At 62.6% G+C, this 16,777-nt stretch overlaps 1 protein-coding gene across 1 annotated transcript in view; it reads left to right on the forward strand.

The window, feature by feature from the left end:
• KIF1A (kinesin family member 1A) overlaps positions 1-16,777 on the forward strand; it is a 42,474-nt gene that overhangs the window by 22,717 nt on the left and 2,980 nt on the right. Inside the window, 22 exon segments of the mRNA XM_041126812.1 lie at positions 630-911; positions 4,382-4,500; positions 4,582-4,667; positions 4,990-5,128; positions 5,296-5,464; positions 5,807-5,897; positions 6,273-6,391; positions 6,575-6,630; positions 7,361-7,469; positions 7,591-7,657; positions 7,750-7,834; positions 8,213-8,318; positions 13,342-13,456; positions 13,703-13,836; positions 13,973-14,034; positions 14,139-14,284; positions 14,551-14,763; positions 14,922-14,999; positions 15,297-15,421; positions 15,559-15,705; positions 15,824-16,016; positions 16,092-16,210. Of these exon segments, the coding sequence (XP_040982746.1) occupies positions 630-911; positions 4,382-4,500; positions 4,582-4,667; positions 4,990-5,128; positions 5,296-5,464; positions 5,807-5,897; positions 6,273-6,391; positions 6,575-6,630; positions 7,361-7,469; positions 7,591-7,657; positions 7,750-7,834; positions 8,213-8,318; positions 13,342-13,456; positions 13,703-13,836; positions 13,973-14,034; positions 14,139-14,284; positions 14,551-14,763; positions 14,922-14,999; positions 15,297-15,421; positions 15,559-15,705; positions 15,824-16,016; positions 16,092-16,210 (2,760 nt within the window).

Here is a 16,777-nt window from a genome sequence, read left to right on the forward strand (position 1 = left end):
TCCCGCAGGCTGAGAGCCCGTGGCGTCGCGACCTCTGCCCCGGTGGGCACGTGTCCATGTGCACGCGTTGGTGTCCAAGCATCCATCTGTACGGTATGTGCCGTGCGTCTCCGTGCGCTTCCTGCATGCTGGTTGGAAGGGTGCGGTGCCAGCGATGAGGACGGGCCACCCTGGAGAAGGGGTCTGCCCTGGCGGGCAGGGGGAGCAGGGGGCTGAGCCACATCACCCAACCAACCGCATCTGCCGTGGAGGCATCCCCCCCATGCCACGGCATGTGGAGAGATTCCCTTCGGTGGTGGGGGTGGCGGCAAGCCTCGTGCCATCCACTCTGTCCCCGCGTTGTCCACAAAGCCAGCCAGGGGAATCCCCACCGTTTGCACCGGTTCCTTGGGTCGCTCTTTTTTCTGCCCTTTATAGCCGACGGCTGTTGGTGGCTTCCTTTAGAGACGCACCGGATGGGCAGGTCTTTATTTCCCGACATCCCTTGGTTTAAGCAGAAAAAAACCCCACCCCAAAATCCAACCAAGAAAAAAACATACCCCCCCCAAAAAGCAAAATTCCTATTCTTGCTCTCTCTGTTTGGAACAGCTGGTGTTAACCTGTCTTCTATCTTGTTGTACTAACCTTAGTTCAGATATCTCTGGCTGCAACAGCTCTCCTCTTTTCAACACATGCATGAGCGAGCGCATGGCTGATCTCACCCCCTCCCCTACCTTCTCGAACCCCGACTCCGACATCACCGAGCCTGCTGACGAGCAGCACCAGGGGCAGGAGGAGGAGGAGGAGGAGGAGGAGGAGGAGGAGGAGGAGGAGGCGGAGGACCTGGAGGAAGACATCTTTCCGGAGTGCCCGCTGTGTGATGGCCGGGATCCGTTTTACGACCGCTCCCCCCTGTTCAGTTTAGTAGGAAGGTTGGTGAGGTTTTAGGAGAGCATGCCGGGAAGGAACTAGCTCTTTCGCATGAGGGAACTGCTTTCGGACACGACTCCCACCTCCAGGGTGTCCCAGAGGCACAGGGGGTGGCTGGCTGGCCAAGATTGCTGCTGAGCCCAGGGCACCAAGCAGGGCGGCGAGGTGCCCACCGAGGTAGGGCTGTGTGATGAGCACAGCGGCAGTAGGGAATAGCAAGGGAAGGCAGACAGCGCTAGCTCCGCCGGAGACCCTTTAGGCAGGTCCCTCTCCCTGGGGCAGCCCCCAAGAAGGGGAGCTCTGCTGCATCTCTGGCACCGGAGGAGCTGGGCGAGCTGCACGGGGGTCTCGGACCTGGGCATTTCTGTCCCAGGGAGGGCCACCTCCCAGCTGGCTTGGGGTGACCCACCACAGTGCCACTGCCTGGGGACATGCAGGCACTTCGAAGCCGCGTGTGCCTCTGCCACCAGCTTGGCCGTCCCACCTGCGTCAGTCAGTGTGAGCCCCCCCGGACGCAGAGGCTTGGATGTCCCCAGGCGTTCGGTTGGACGAAGCTGAGGGGAGTGAGGGGAGAGCCGGGCACAGGAGGGAGAGGAGGGCTCTGCGAAAAGCGGCATTTTTCTCTCGCTGCCTGTGCCCAGTGCTTGGCTTGGGCCATCCCTGCCGGCTTGGCACAAGAGACGTTCAGGGAGGTCGCGGGGACCCGGGTGCAGGCTCCAAGTCCTCCTCAGCTCCGGCCGAAGATAAGAGCTTTGGTTTCTCATACCTGTTGGCCAGGAGACCCCCCCTGAGCTCCATCAGTCTTGGCCTGGAGAATCCCACCAGCCACCGCAAAACTGGCTGTGCCGCCAAACCCGGTTGCAATCTGCCCATCCCCAAAATGGGATGCGGTGCTACCAGCTCTGCTCCAGGGTTTTCCCAAGGAGATGTGCACCCAGAGCTAGTCCCAGAGCCTCTGCCCCAGGCAGGAGCCAGAGGTGCTCATGATGGTGAACCTCTCCCCGCTAGGACTGCCCTGACGGTTGGAGCTGGACCTCCTCTTCCTCGGTGTGCTAAAGCCAGGTTTATCCCTGCCGGGCAGAGTGCGGGCAGCGAGGTGGGGAGGAGGGGGACCAGCACAGGCAGAGAGGGTGGAGGTGGGGTAATAGTCCTGCAGCCTCAGACCGAAAGAGCTGGGTTCTTCCCCTCTTTTTTTTCTTTTTTCCTTTTTTGCTTATTTAAAAAAAAAAAAAACAAACAAACATCAAAAAAACCCCGAAACTCTCGGGGGCACCTCAAAAAACCAAACAAGGCCCTGCGGCAGCGGCCCCGCTCTGTGCCGGGGGCATGTTCCCCGGAGCTCGGCACCTTCCGACTTCTTTTGAGTCTGCCCTGGGTTTGGCTCCCCACGCAGCAGCTCCGCCGGCCACATTTCTTGTGAAGTGTGCTTGGATTGGTTTATGATTGGATCCTTGTCTTTGGTTTATTTTCCTTTCTTTCTTTTTTTTTCTTTTAGTTTTTTTTTGTTTTGGTTTGGTTTTTTTTAGTTTTTTGGGGGTTTTTTTTTAGCTGCTGGCTCTATCTCTCCAAAGCTTTAGCAAAAATTGGGGTTATTTCACTTTCGTCTTCCTTTGGAAAGGCTTTTCTTTGGTCTGAGCATGCCATCTTTGCACCTCACCAATCTTGTGGTTAGTGTCCCTGCCCTCCTTCCTCTAGTGACACACTTGTCCCCCTCCTCCCCCGCCCCCCCCCCCCCCCCCCCTTTCCTCCCCTCTCCACCCCCTTGGCTTCAACACCAGCTGCCCTGCAATTTCGGGCGGGCGGGCGCACCCAGATCCCTGTGGTCGCAGGGCTCTGCTCTGGGCATGTGATCCTGCCGGGAAGCTCTGGCACAGTCCAGCCACCTGTCCCCGGTGGCCTCCAAGAAGAGATGGGGTGAGATGGGCCCAGCAGGAGACGGTGATGGGGCATCACCTTTGCTTCCACGACTTGAGTCCTTGGAGATGCTTTGGGTGGAAAAAAGCCTCAGTCAGCAGTTGGAGGTCAATGGGAGTCACCAGAGCATGGACTTTGGGGCTCGGGCTGCAAGTGCAGGGCTGGGGCCTCCTGCAAGAGCCCCCCCGAGCACTTTTGGGTGCCATTGGATGTCTGCAAAGACACCTGCGAGGTTGGGACATCGCGAGCAACACTGCCAGCCACCTGGAGATGCAACCCTCATGGGAGCCTCCCAAAGCAGAAGTGTCCTGGCTGGCCCCAGCACCATCCTGCCCCGCGACACCTGAGGACGCTGCGTGTCAAGATGCCAGTGGGTGCCCTGGGGAGGGGTGCTGGGCACCCTGCACCACCTCTTGCTGGGAGCTGTGCTGCCCCGCAGGCAAGGGTAGTTCGCACCATTCGGGCAGGGAGCTCAGTGCCAACGGCTGCGGAGGTGACTTGTCACCTCTGAGGGCACGGTGCGCTGCCATTGCCAGAGTTCCAGGAGGACTGTCTCACAGCGAGCTGGCTGGTGGTGAGGTTGAGGAAGGTGGCAAGAGGAGACAAAACACCTGAGAAACAGGGAGCTGCGGCCTGGTGGGAGGTGCCAGCAGAGATGTGTGGCCATCAAGTTGAACCCTGGCGCGGCACCTTGCCGCAGTAGCGTCAGCGACCTGGACGCCACGGAGGACGGCGGGGAGGCTCAGACCTGCTGCACGGGGGGCGTGCAGCTCCTTCCTCGCCCACAGGGAGAAGACGGCCGTGCCGTCCCCATGATGCACTGGCAGGTGGCCCGGGACCCTGAAGCCACACGTCCGAAGGGATGGGGCAGGGGGACACACGCCGCTGATGCCGCCAGCCATGCCGTGCAGCCTCCCTCCCAGCTGGGCAAAAGCTGCCTGCAGCCACCAGTGGTCCTCCGACACCGCAGGCAGAGCCGGGGCCAGGACCCCCCTGGCACGTTCATCTCTGGAGACTTCTGGCCTCCAGCCAGGACCTGCTCCTCTCCCCTCCTTCGCTCCTGCCGGCCTCTACCTCCCTCGTCACCCTCCCTTCCCCCCCTGCCTTGCCCCTGTCCCCCCCACGGTGACTCCGCAGCTGCCCCTCAGTCGTGTCGCAGCACCTCCTGCCCTAGTCCTCCGGCTCTCCACTGCAGAGAAGGTCCTCTTCCCTCCCAGCTTCACGGTGGCAACAGCGCAGCCCCCCTCCCCTCCCCGCCCGCCACGGAGGTGACAGCTGGAGAGGTACGCGAGCCCCATCTGCTTCGTGGTGCTGCCCGCGGTGCGCTGCCCGCCCGCCTGCCTGCGGCACGCTGCCCACCCGCTGCCCGCTCCCTGCCCCTCTCGGCTGGCCCTGGCTGCCTTCTCTTTAGTTTTGCTTTGCAGCGCCGCGGTCGCGCCGTGAGCGGTGACCTGGGATCCCGGCCGCCGCCGGCCGCGCCACCTGCGCCTGGGGACCCGCGGGTGGGAGCAGTGACCGCTCCCCCCCGTGTTGTGTGTGTCCCCCCCCTCTCTGGCAGGGCTTTCGTCTACCTGAGCAACCTCCTCTACCCCGTGCCCCTGGTCCACCGCGTGGCCATCGTCAGCGAGAAGGGTGAGGTGAAGGGCTTCCTGCGTGTGGCTGTCCAGGCCATCTCAGGTAGGAGGGGGACTCCCCCCACAATGTGCCCCTCGCATCCCCCATGCCCCCCACACTGGCTCACCCCCATCCCTCCTCCAGCGGATGAGGAAGCCCCCGACTACGGCTCCGGTGTGCGGCAGTCAGGGACGGCCAAGATATCCTTTGATGACCAGCACTTTGAGAAGGTATGGCGGCTGCCAGCTCTCAGTGGGTACCCAGGGACCGCAGACCTCTGCCCGCCACGGTGATGCTCCCCCATGGGGACCACCGGGCTCCCAGAGCTGCAGGCATCATGCTGAAGGGGCCGTGCTCCCAGTCCACGTGGCAGACCCCAATCCTCTGGCACCCACCGGTGCACCCCCCTGCTCTTGCCCATGTCCCGGGGGGGGGCTGCCGTGGGGTGGGAGGGGAGAGCTGGAGGTGCCCCAGTGCTCAGGGCGGTGGCAGCAGCACAAGCGAGACCACCTCGGGGACCACCAGCATCCCTGAGCCCCACTCCTGGCACAGTTCCAGTCAGAGTCGTGCCCAGTTGTGGGGATGTCTCGCTCGGGGACCTCCCAGGAGGAGCTGCGCATCGTCGAAGGCCAGGGGCAGGTCAGCGACGTGGGTCCCTCCGCTGATGAAGTCAACAACAACACCTGCGCAGGTGAAGGGGTGCTGACAAGCGGTTGGGGAGCACCCCCCCCCCGCGCCAGCACCCAGCCTCCTGCGCCCACCCCAGTGTCGAAAGCCCACTGGCCCGGTGCAGGGCTGCTGGCAGACACCAAGGGGGGTGACCTCCCCGCCTTGCTGAGGACCCTCCCCTCCCTGCAGTGACTCCAGAAGACCTTCTCCTGGACAGCCCAGAGAAGCCTGCGCCGGACGGGCCGCTGGAGGCAGCTCTGGACCACCTGAAGCTGGGCAGCATCTTCACTTTCCGTGTGACAGTCCTGCAAGCCTCCAGCATCTCCGCAGAATACGCAGACATCTTCTGCCAGTTCAAGTGAGCCCCTGGCCCCGCATCTCCCACTGTGCTCTGGCCTTGGGGCTGGCGGTGAACGTCGGGGAGCCCCAGCCCCCAACCTCGGAGCCCTTCATGGATGGGGAGGCAAAACCAAGGGCTGTGAGATGAGCCCTTGTGTTTATCTGGTACCTTGTTTGGTAACTGGCAAAAGGCAGGGAGAGGCTCCCATCACCTTTGGCAGGGGGGTCCTGTGCCAGCCCAGGGTGTGGGCGGCAGCATTGCGGGGAGCAGGCTCTTCTCCTGGTCCCTACCCTCTCTCCCCTCCATGCTCTGGCACGTCCCCATCCCGCAGCCCCCAAGCCATCTTCCTGCCCTCCACAGCTTCATCCATCGCCACGATGAGGCCTTTTCGACAGAGCCCTTGAAGAACACGGGACGGGGGCCACCACTGGGTTTCTATCACGTCCAAAACGTATGTACCCCTCCCCTGCCCACACCCCCTCACCCCCGTGGCTGCCGGGGTCTCCATGGGGCCGTGGCTGGATCTTCTCCTCAGGGGAGCAGCTTCCTCCTGGCTTTCCCAGCCCATCACAGCCGCCCAGCTAAGCCAAGCTTAGACAAGGCGGATGTGTGGGGGAAAGACCAAAAGCTGCTGCCCTCCACCTGAAAAGGCTGGGATTTTATGGCAGTGGTCTTGGTGGGGAGAGCATCCCTGGGTCACAGAGAAGGGGTTGAGTGAGAGATGCGGGGGATCAGGCAGGCTTGCACCCCCCATCTCCCCGGTGCTGTTGCCGGCTACATCCTTTTCCCAGGTGAATTGCACCATTGACGGCTCTTTCTCTTCCAGATTGCTGTGGAGGTGACCAAGTCCTTCATTGAATACATCAAGAGCCAGCCGATTGTATTTGAAGTCTTCGGGCACTACCAGCAGCACCCCTTCCCACCTCTCTGCAAGGATGTCCTGAGGTGGGCACACCCTGGGCCACCCCTGGCCCCTGGGTGCCACAGGGGCACCTGGTGCAGCTGGCTTCCTGGAGACCCAGAGAAAGGGGGGGCAGGTGGCGGGAGGGGGTGGCCCCAGGGCATAGGTGTGGTTGGTCCAGTTCAGGGGTCCTGTGGATGCTTTAACTGAACTGGTTCTCTCTGCAGCCCGCTGAGGCCATCCCGGCGTCACTTCCCCCGTGTGATGCCACTCTCCAAACCAGGTAGGGGATCTGGCCTCCTGCTCCTCCCCCTGCCCATGGTCCCCATGCTGGGTGCAAGGTCCCCTTCCCCAGGGGGACCAGTTAGGACCCCAGGGGCACCACAAAATGTACAGCAGGCCAGAGCACCCAAAAGCCCTCGGCACCAATTCCTGCAGCACCCAGCTGATGCAAAGCCCCCTTCTCACCTCCTGTGGAGTGGCAGGGAGGAGGCTACCCACCCTGGATGGCTCCGATGGCCACCCAGCCCCGCCATCCCGCAGGGGCTGTGTGGTCCCTGCTGTGCTCTGGCTGCTGAGACCTGAGTTGTTGGGGTTTGGCTGAGCACTGTGGTTTGCTGTGCGGTTCCTGCGACAGCACTGGGGGAGCCTCCCTCCAGCTGTCCCGGAGCAGTTGTCCCTGAGCGATCCCTGGAGAAGTGCTGCGTGGTTTGGGACATGTCTGTGTCAGGGCTGTGGGCTCAGGGTGTCCACCTCTGGGATGGGTGAGGCCGGCTGCATCCTGACACCCTCGCCGCTCCACGTTGGGCATGGGAGAAGGCACGCTGGTGGTCAGTGAGGTCCCTGGGATGGGGCTGTCACCCTCTATGCACTCCCTTCTGCCTTGCTGCCGTCTCCATTTGTCTCCCTGCGGTCCCTGCCTGCTCTGCCCTTACCCTGCCTACCATGACGGGCCTCACTCCGAACGTCAACAGCAAGCTCGCCCTTTAAGCTGTCTTTCTGCCCTGCTGCAGTGCCTGCGACAAAGCTGAGCACCATGACTCGGCCCAGTGCAGGCCCGTGCCAGTGCAAGTACGACCTGATGGTCTTCTTTGAGATCTGTGAGCTGGAGGCCAATGGCGAGTAAGTCCTGCTGGAAAGGGGAGTGGGAAGGAGAGGGAGGCAGTGTGGTGATTTGCCCAGTGCTTGGCACCTCCAGGCAGGCTGATGGGGCTCTGTGTCACGCTGTGATCCTCTTTTCCAGCTACATCCCTGCCGTCGTGGACCACCGTGGAGGGATGCCATGCCATGGGACTTTCCTCCTCCACCAGGTACTCCCTTCCCCAAGATGCTGTCCTGGCTCTGGCTCCTGCCGGGAGCTGTGTTAACCATTGCCCCTTCTCTCTGGCCTCATGGGTCTCAGGGCATCCAGAGGAGAATCACCGTCACCTTGGTGCATGAAACAGGCAGCCTCATCCGGTGGAAGGAAGTGAGGGAGCTAGTTGTGGGTAAGCCAAGCCAGGTTGAGTGAGCAACCCCCAGCCCACCAAGCTCCCAAGCATCCTCTCAGGCTGTTTCTCACGCACGTTCCCATGCGGGGCTTTACGCCTTGTCTCCCCTCCTGCCCTGCAATAGCAAAGCAGCGGCTGCCTGGCAGGTGACACCAGGATGCCACCTGGGCAGGATGCCTCAGTCCCGGCCACTGTGCCCAGGAGCTGGACCAGGACCCCTGGTGCTGAGTGGCTGAGTGCTGGGTGGCTGCTACCTGTGACGGGGGAGCTGCTCTGCTGGGGGATGCAGGCAGGCGGGCTGCCCCTGCCCCTCATGGGGACCCTCACAGGGCCACCACCTGTCGCCTGACCAGCATCCCCATGCTGTGCTTGCAGGTCGGATCCGGAACACCCCAGAAGCAGATGAGTCTCTCATCGACCCCAACATCCTATCCCTGAACATCCTCTCCTCAGGGTACATCCACCCCTCACAGGAGGACCGGTGCGTGCCTCTTCTCTTGCTCTTCCCCAGCTGTGGTGAGGGCTGGGGGGAGGGTGTGGGGAGCCCCTCTGTCCCCTGGGGGGTCTCTCGGCCCCTCTGCAGGGTCCTGCTGACCTGTTGCTGCCTTGGGGGGGGCTTTTCTGGAGCAGCAGAGGGTCTTGGGGTTCAGGGCCGCCAGCTCCCTTCCTCCTCCTCCCCAAGGCTTCTCTGCGCCGGGCTTTGGCACTACAGGGAATTTGGGTGGGGGTCCTGCTCTCCGGTGGCAGCTGTGATGATGTGGTGCAGAGAGCCAGTTGGTGCCAGGAGGATGTACCGACCCAGTGGCTGTAGGGCACCTGCCACAAAGGGCTATTTGTCCTGTGTCCCAGCAAACTCACTGGAAAGGCCACTTGGTGCCCATGGCTGGTCCCCATCTGTGCAGGGGTGATGCAGGAAAGCCATCCCCCATTGCTGCCAGGTGACTTTGGGGATGCCTGCCCCTTCACACCAGTCCCAGGGCCTGTGTCTCCCGCTGTGGGCTTGGCAGAGGGGTGGGAGCAGCGGGGGCCGGAGGTTTTTTATCTCCAAGATCTCCCTGGCTGGGTCCTGCACTGGTGGAGGGGAGCAGTGAGTGCAGAGGGCAGAGCTCTCCTCTGCACCAGGGTTGCTGGCGAAACTCAGGGGGCTGGCGGGGGTCCCTGGCCAGAATGTGTGTGTGCGGGGCAGCCATGACAAGACGGGGACAGTCATTGGCAGCACCAGGAGCAGTGGGACTGGTCCTGGGCTGTGTGTGTGGCAGTTGCTGGTGTAGGAGCATCCCAGCAGGGAGCGGGGACCACTTTTCCCCTTGTTTTCTTCGGGGTCACTGCTGCCCCAAGGTGGCCTGTCCCAAGGCAGGGTGTTTTTGTGGGGGATGACAGGGGTCTGGACAGGAGGTGCCAACCTGCAGCACTCCCAGGGCAGATTCTGGGCACGGTGGAGCAGCAGGCACGCAGTACCCGGGCAGCAGAGCCGAATCACGGGGTCAGGTATGTGTGCAAGTGTTGGACCAGGAGACTTTGGCACAGCCACAGGGACAACAGAGCAAGGCCAGGCGGGGACAGTCAGGCAAGGAGGGCTCGGCCCAGCAGAGCTGTGGTGGTTTTTGCTGGGCTGCTGGGAGCTGGGTGGCTGTGGCACCCGCGGGCTCCTGGGGCTGCGCTGTGTTACGTCAGCTCCTGATGTGGCCGGTTGGTCCCAGGTGCAGCCAGATCAGATCTTCAGCATCTCTAGTGTAGCCTGGCAGGGGACATGTGCCTCCTGCTCCTGCATTCCCCCCATGGGTCCTGCTGAGCAAGGGGATACAGCTCAGGCTGGGGGGATGTTCCGGATGTGGAGAGAAGCGGGGAGACAGGGGCTTGGGTTTTGCAAGAGCTCGCCTCACCTGCACGCTCAGAGGGTCTGCGCCTCAGGGCCAGCCCCAAATTGGGGCCGCAGGCCAGCGTACACGCTGTATCCATCCTGTATCCATCCCATCGAGCCTGGCCAGGGCTGGGCAGGGGGAGGAGGGGTCAGCCGGCTTCCTGTGGGACACCAAGGGGTGCTCACCGCACCCCCCCCGCCCGCCCCCCCCCCCCCCCCCCCCCCCCCCCCCCCCCCCCCCCCCCCCCCCCCCCCCCCCCCCCGCTTCCATCCTGCATGCAGGCACGCACGCTTCGGCCCCGGGCAGAAGGAGGGCAGCAGGCAGAGCCAGGGCCCGCTTCACCCTGCTCCCCGGCTGCTTGTGCTCCCTGCTTCGCTGCCTTACGTCACACAGCCTTCATCCGCCAGAGCAGCCCTGGCTCCCCCTCCGCAGCCTTCCCAGTCCCCCAGAGCCACTCAGAGGGAAACCGGGGGGAGCAGTATGGCTCCCTCCCCGGCCCCCATCCATCCCTGCATTGAGCGCCCAGGGAGGCGGCACGGGGGGCAGCGCCCAGGGTCCCCCCTCACTTCCCTCCACTGCTGCTGCCCATCCGAGCCCACACTAACCATGTGATTGTTTTGTGTTTTTGCAGGCAGTTTCTTGATTCGGATATGCCTAGGTATTATTTGTTTCCATTGGTTTTTTTTCCACCCCATCCCCCTTCCTCTCTCCCTTCGTTCTTTCTCCCCCCTCGCCTCGGCGCGCTCACTCCCACTGGAGGCAGCACTTGGACATCCAGCCCTCCGTCCCTCCACACGCCCCATCCCTCTTCCCTCCCGCCCTGGCACCTCTCGCTCACTAGCCCCCTTTTGCTGTTCGTTTGGGCCACGCTCTTGCTGGCTGCCGCTCCCCCTCGCACGCCTACGTCCCCATCACCTGATTTGGGTTTTCTTCTTGCTTTTTGACTTCGCTCCTCTCCCATCTCTCTGGCATCTGGCACCAAACGTGCCGCACCCCCATCACCTCCCACCCCAGCCCCAGCTCGGCCCCCAGCGCCGCTTGGAGTAGCTGTAGGGCTGGTGTGGACCACGGCGGGGGCTTCGGGGCGCCTCCAGCCCTCGCCCCAGGCACCCGGTGACGGTGGCAGCACCGCCAGGCAGTGTGGCGGCACGCGCAGTGGCTGCCCACCCCATGCACAGTAGTCCCGCGGGCATAGGTGCGGCATACGGGCAGTGTGCATCTGTACGCAGGCGTGACGGTGCGTGTGCATGCCCATACGTGGCACAGGCTGTTATACCCCTGTGTAATGGGGCGAACAGCTGTTCAGGGACAGAAGGGGTTCAGCTGGGACTGCAGGGTGAGCCTGGCATGCGGCACGTGGGCAAGAGCCACCTGACCCAGATGCTGCTGCCAGCCTCTGGACGGGAGCATCACTGAGGCCCCAGAGGAGGGGGCGTCCCGCCACCATGCCCCATGGCGGAAGAAGAGGGGGATGCATCTGGGAGACAGGGCATGGGGTCTCCCAAGTCCTGGTGGGCTCCATAGCTTTGTGCCTGGGAGGTTGTCCTCCCTACAGCAGCTAGAAGCCGGTCCTGGTTGGAGATGCCCAAGGGCAGAGCTGTCCCTCTAGCAGCACCCTGTCCCCTTGGGTTGCAGGGGGACGGATCCAGCATGGATCTAGCCCCCTGCTGCAGGAGCATGCAGGCTCACACTTGCATTGCCTGTGGCCTCTCAGCACAGTGATGCCCTCCCTCTCTGTGGACCAGGGGACAGGCCAAGAAATCACCTCCTGCTGCGTGAGTGGTGGTGGGATGGCCGGTCCCCCATGACGGGCATCTTCAGGGGGCTGCGCTGAGCAGGAGCTCCTTGCCCTGAGATGGCAGCAAGGGCAGAGTTAAGGGGATGGGGAGCATGCATGTGCTTGCTTCCCAGCTGCTGGACCACGAGGAAGGTGGGAGGCAGAGGGTATTCACCCAAGCGGGTAAACCTCTGTCTGCCCTCACCGAGCTCCTTCTGGGCTCCGATTCAGGGTCCAGCTAGGCAGGAGCTCCTTTAGCCAGTGGTGCCAATATGGGGCAAGTCCTCCTCGAGAGGGGCTCCCCTTCCTTGCAGCCCTGCTCCCGCGCCAGCCCCGTACGGACGATGCTTTCTGACCTTTCGTTTTTCTGTGTGTGTACGTGTGTGTGTTTGTCCTTGGGTCGCCTTCCACTTATAGCATTTCGTTCGGAAATGACACTAGGTATTTTGTTCACACCCGCTCGGTCTCGTCCCTCCTGCTTCTCTCTCTTTCTCCTTTGCCTTCTCCCTTTGCTTTTTGCTCTTTCCCCCCTCCCCTGAGGCTCCTCTTTCCTCCTCCTCCCTGGGGAGCACTGTCTTCTCAAGCTACCTGTGTCTGCAAAGCAGTCTTTTGCCTTGGCTCTTTCTCACATGGGGTTTTTTCTGTATTTTATACACCTGAAAGCGTCGCTCTCCCTCTTCTTTCAATGTGAGGACAATCGCAGCCAAGAGCCTCTCGCTGCTCCTTCTGGCTGCCCCAGCTCTTGTTAAAAGAGCCCCTCAGCCGCCTAGATGCTGCTTCAGGGATGTGCTGAAGCGTCCTCATTGAGACATCGCTGAGGCACGGCTTCCTGAGGATGCTCAGGCGGGAGCCAGGGCTGCGGCAGCTCTGGATGGCTTTGGGGAGTGGGTGTCCCATAACCCCAAGGCTGGCCCGGGAGGGAGCCCAGGAGTGGGACAGGGGGTGAAATGGGGATCCCCCATGCTCTCGAACCAGAGCCGCCTCCTGCTTCCCCCCACCTTGATTCCTTGACCCGAAGAGGGCGGTTGCCACTCTTGCTCTGGGTGGCTGTGCCGTCCTCTAGGGGACCCCATAGGCACCGGGCGAGTGGAGCCGGGTGTCCCCCACTCCTTCTCCCAGCCTGGGAGCCATGGAAAACACAGCGAGGGGAGCGAGGCAGCCTGGTGGGAACGGGGCTGGTGATCAGGGCAGAGCAAGAGCCAGGAGAGACAGCCTGACAGGGGCCAGCCACCAAATTGTGGTCCTCGGGTCCCGCTGGGGCTCAGGGCTGGCAGATGGGGGCAGCACTGGGGAACGGGACCTGTCTGGCAGGGGGGCTGCTCTCCCAGGGGTGGGCTGGCAGCAATCCCCCAGTGCTGAGCATCCTCCCTCCTTTCCCTTCTGGCCATTGTCACCTGAAGGGCGACACCGCTCCTGGCAGGGGCCAGGAGGTGCTGCGTACCCCGGGGCTGGATGGTGGGGACCTGGCCCGGGCGCGCTGGGGGTGGCAGCCCCCCACTCCAAGCACGGGGGTGGGGCATGCACCCTCCTTTGCCTTCCCAGCCTGCCCTGCCTTGCCTGCACTCCAGCTGAGCCCCCACTCCTCCTGCAGTCCCTCCTCCCAAAAAACCCCAGTCCGTCGGCCGCTTCGAGGGTGCCGCTTCGAGGGTGCCGCGTCCCCCTCCCACCACGCCTTGTCCCCCTTTGCCTTGAGCCTGCGTCCTCCAGAGTGGCTGTCCCCATCTGTCCCCACTGCGTGTGCATGTCCGTGTGTCCTTGCAGGCCTGCCGCAGCGCTGCGGGGGGGGGACGATGGCATCTCCTTGCTCGCTTGCTTGGGGTCCTGGGGGGGGTGTTTTACCGGCTCTGCTATTTTTTTTTTGGCAGGACTTTCTACCAGTTTGAGGCAGCGTGGGATAGCTCCATGCACAACTCTCTGCTGCTTAACCGTGTCACCCCATACCGGGAGAAAATCTACATCACCCTTTCTGCCTACATCGAGGCAAGGACCTTAGTCAGGGCCATTATAATGCCAACAAAGTCTGGTATTTCCCCCACCATCGGGGTGCAGCCAGTGTGAAACCCTCCTTAGCTGGCACCAATGCTAATGGGGTGCAGGATTCAACCTGGTGCTTGGGGGCCCTGTGGGACCCCAGCAGTGGAAATGGCTGGGCACCAGGGATGGGAAAGACCCGCTGGGCTCCCAGGCTGCAGCCCCCCTGACGTCTCCCCCTGTGCCCTGCTGCAGATGGAGAACTGCACTCAGCCCGCCATCATCACCAAAGACTTCTGCATGGTTTTCTACTCCCGGGATGCCAAGCTTCCTGCCTCCCGCTCCATCCGCAACCTTTTTGGCAGCGGCACCCTGCGGGCTTCTGAGAGGTACCAGGACACTCCTGCCTTTCTGGGGGAGGAGAGCCATCATTTGGGGACTGGGGCATCCCAGCAGCCTGGGCAAAATAACGGGGGCATGGGGATGGGGCAGAGCCAGTAATGCCTCGTCTCCCCTTGCTTGCAGCAACCGCGTGACAGGAGTCTATGAACTCAGCCTCTGCCGCGTGGCCGATGCTGGCAGCCCAGGTGGGTGCCGTGTCTCTGCCTGGGTGTTCACCGTGAGGCCGGGAGGCACAGTGTGGTGGTTGGGGCCGTGAGTCTGTCCCCCAGCTGTGTGTCTGTCCCCACAGGCATGCAGAGACGGCGCCGGCGTGTACTGGACACCTCCGTAGCCTACGTGCGGGGAGAGGAGAACCTGGCTGGCTGGCGGCCCCGCAGCGACAGCCTCATCCTTGACCATCAGTGGGAGCTGGAGAAACTCAGCCTCCTGCAAGAAGTAAGAGTCTGGGGCAGAAACGGGCCAAGATGGTGCAATTTGCAGGTCAGCCCCTTGCCCTGCTGGTGCCAACTGGGTGTCTCAGCCCTCCCAGTTGTGGGAGGAGGCAGGAGTGGGGCTGTACCACCGGTGCTCGCTGCTAGCTGGGTCCCAGCAACCCGAAGCTAATGAGCAGATGGGGTTAACGGGGCCTGGGAAGCATGGTCTCCGAAAGGATGCTGGCTGGGGGAAGGGGCCCACCCCTGAGCCTGGCTGCCTGTGCCCAGGTGGAGAAGACTAGGCACTACCTGCTCCTGCGCGAGAAGCTGGAGACAACCCAGCGCCTGGGCCTGGAGACCCTGTCCCCCTGCTCCAGTGAGGACTCCGAGTCCCGAAGCACCTCCAGCGTCTCCTCCCCGCTCTCTGTCGACGGGGCCCCCGAGGGCCGCATCTCTCCCACTGAGACCCCCAGTGAGAGGCAGAAGGAGCTGGCCGTGAAGGTACCATCCTGTAGCATCCCCAGCTCACGGGGATAAAGTCAGGAAGGGGCTCCCACTGGGTGGGAGGGGGTTGCGGCAGGACAAAGCCCAAGAAGAGTGGGAGGAGGAGGGTGGAGGAAGGTGCCTTCTGCCCCACCATCATCCTCCTCTCTCCGCAGTGCTTGCGCCTGCTCACGCACACCTTCAACAGGGAGTACAGCCACAGCCATGTCTGCATTAGCGCCAGTGAGAGCAAGGTACTGCTGCTGCCTGGGCTCCACCGGGCTGGCAGGGGCCGGGAGGGATACGTAGCCGGTGGGGACTGGCTGGGCAGGAACCAGATGAGCACCATGGCCTGAGTGGTCCCTGCTCCGGGGTCCCTACTCCCTCCACTCACCCTGGTGTTCCTAGAGCTGTTGGCTCTCAGGACAGTGCCAGGAAAGGACCCGGCTGGCCGGAGGTCTTGCCTCTCCCCGTTATGAGCAGGCACCTGGTCCTTTGCCTGTGTCCGGCTTTGGGCAGAAACTCAAGTCCACACCTCTGCTTCTCCACAGCTGTCCGAAATGTCTGTGACCCTAATGAGAGACCCCTCCATGCCAGCTCTTGGGGTCACCACTCTCACCCCCTCCTCAACCTGCCCGTCACTGGTGGAAGGACGCTACAATGCCATGGAGGTCAGGTAAGAAGGTGGCTGGGATGTTCGGGTGATGCCTCGGCATCCCCTGAGCAGGGCAGCTGTACCACTGGGATGCAGTCCTGGTTGACAGGTGTTCCCCAGCCACTCTTGCTACACCCCAGCCTATCCTCCTTCCCCAGACCCCCCCAGATCTCCTCCAGGGCAGAGAGCCCCGACCTGGAGCCTGCAGTAGAAGGAGAGCAGAAGAAGTCCCCGGCCCGCCGGCCTGAGGAGGAGAAGGAGCCCCAGCGTTTGCTGGTGCCTGACATCCAGGAGATCCGGGTCAGGTAGGAGCAGCTGGGGCAGCCAGTGAGGGAAGTGCCTTGGGGCTGGGGGGGGACCATGACCTACCATTGCCACCTCTTCATGGTCCGCATCCTACCCTGACCTCGGTCCCTTCTGCAGCCCCATCGTCTCCAAAAAGGGCTACTTGCACTTCCTGGAGCCCCACACCAACGGGTGGGTGAAGCGCTTTGTGGTGGTCCGGCGCCCATACGTCTACATCTACAACTCGGACAAGGATGCTGTTGAGAGGGCCATACTCAACCTTTCCAAGGCCCAGGTGGAGTACAGCGAGGACCAGCAGGCCATGCTCAAGGTACGGCGCCGGCAGCCAGCCCCACTCTGCACACCCCCTCGGGCAAGGGACTCAGCCCCAGCTCTCCCCTGGCAGACCCCGAACACGTTTGCGGTGTGCACGGAGCACCGGGGCATCCTGCTGCAGGCAAGCAGCGACAAGGACATGCACGACTGGCTCTACGCCTTCAACCCCCTCCTGGCTGGGTCCATAAGGTACTGGGGGAAGCTGGGGGAAGGGGGGTGCAGGGAAGCCCTTGGTGGGGGGTCTGCAGGCAGCCAAGCGTGCTCCCTGCCCTGTTCCCAGCTCTCCCTGCTGCAGCCCCCCCCAGCCAGGTGTGGGGAGCACCTCCTGCACAGAGTTGTGCCTGGACAGGCTCTCAGCTGGCAAGACTTGGACCGTATTAACCTTGATTTTAGCTTCTCCCCACTTAAATGCTTCAGTCTAGGGCCAGATCCCGGCTGGTACAGAGGCATTGTTGTGCTGAGTTCAAAGCAACATCCATGCCTGGCAGCAGGGACACTAGCCCTTGCCTGTTCTTGAGAGCATCTCATGTAGTTCTTGAGAGCATCTCACAAAGTTCTTGAGACCATCTCAAGTGGCAAGACTAGTGGAATAGAAGTAAATGCACAGAAATTTGTGTGCTCTGGCTGAAGACACGTTAATCCTGTGTCCCTCCAGCTCTGGCTGGATTCAAGCACCAGCCTGGAGCCAGGACACCAAACCCAGGGGACCACACCTCTCGTTGTCCACATCTCTGACCCCTTTTGTCCCTTGTTTTC

The sequence above is a fragment of the Aquila chrysaetos genome, chromosome 10, assembly GCF_900496995.4.
Source record: "Aquila chrysaetos chrysaetos chromosome 10, bAquChr1.4, whole genome shotgun sequence".
Classification (NCBI taxonomy): Eukaryota; Metazoa; Chordata; class Aves; order Accipitriformes; family Accipitridae; genus Aquila; species Aquila chrysaetos.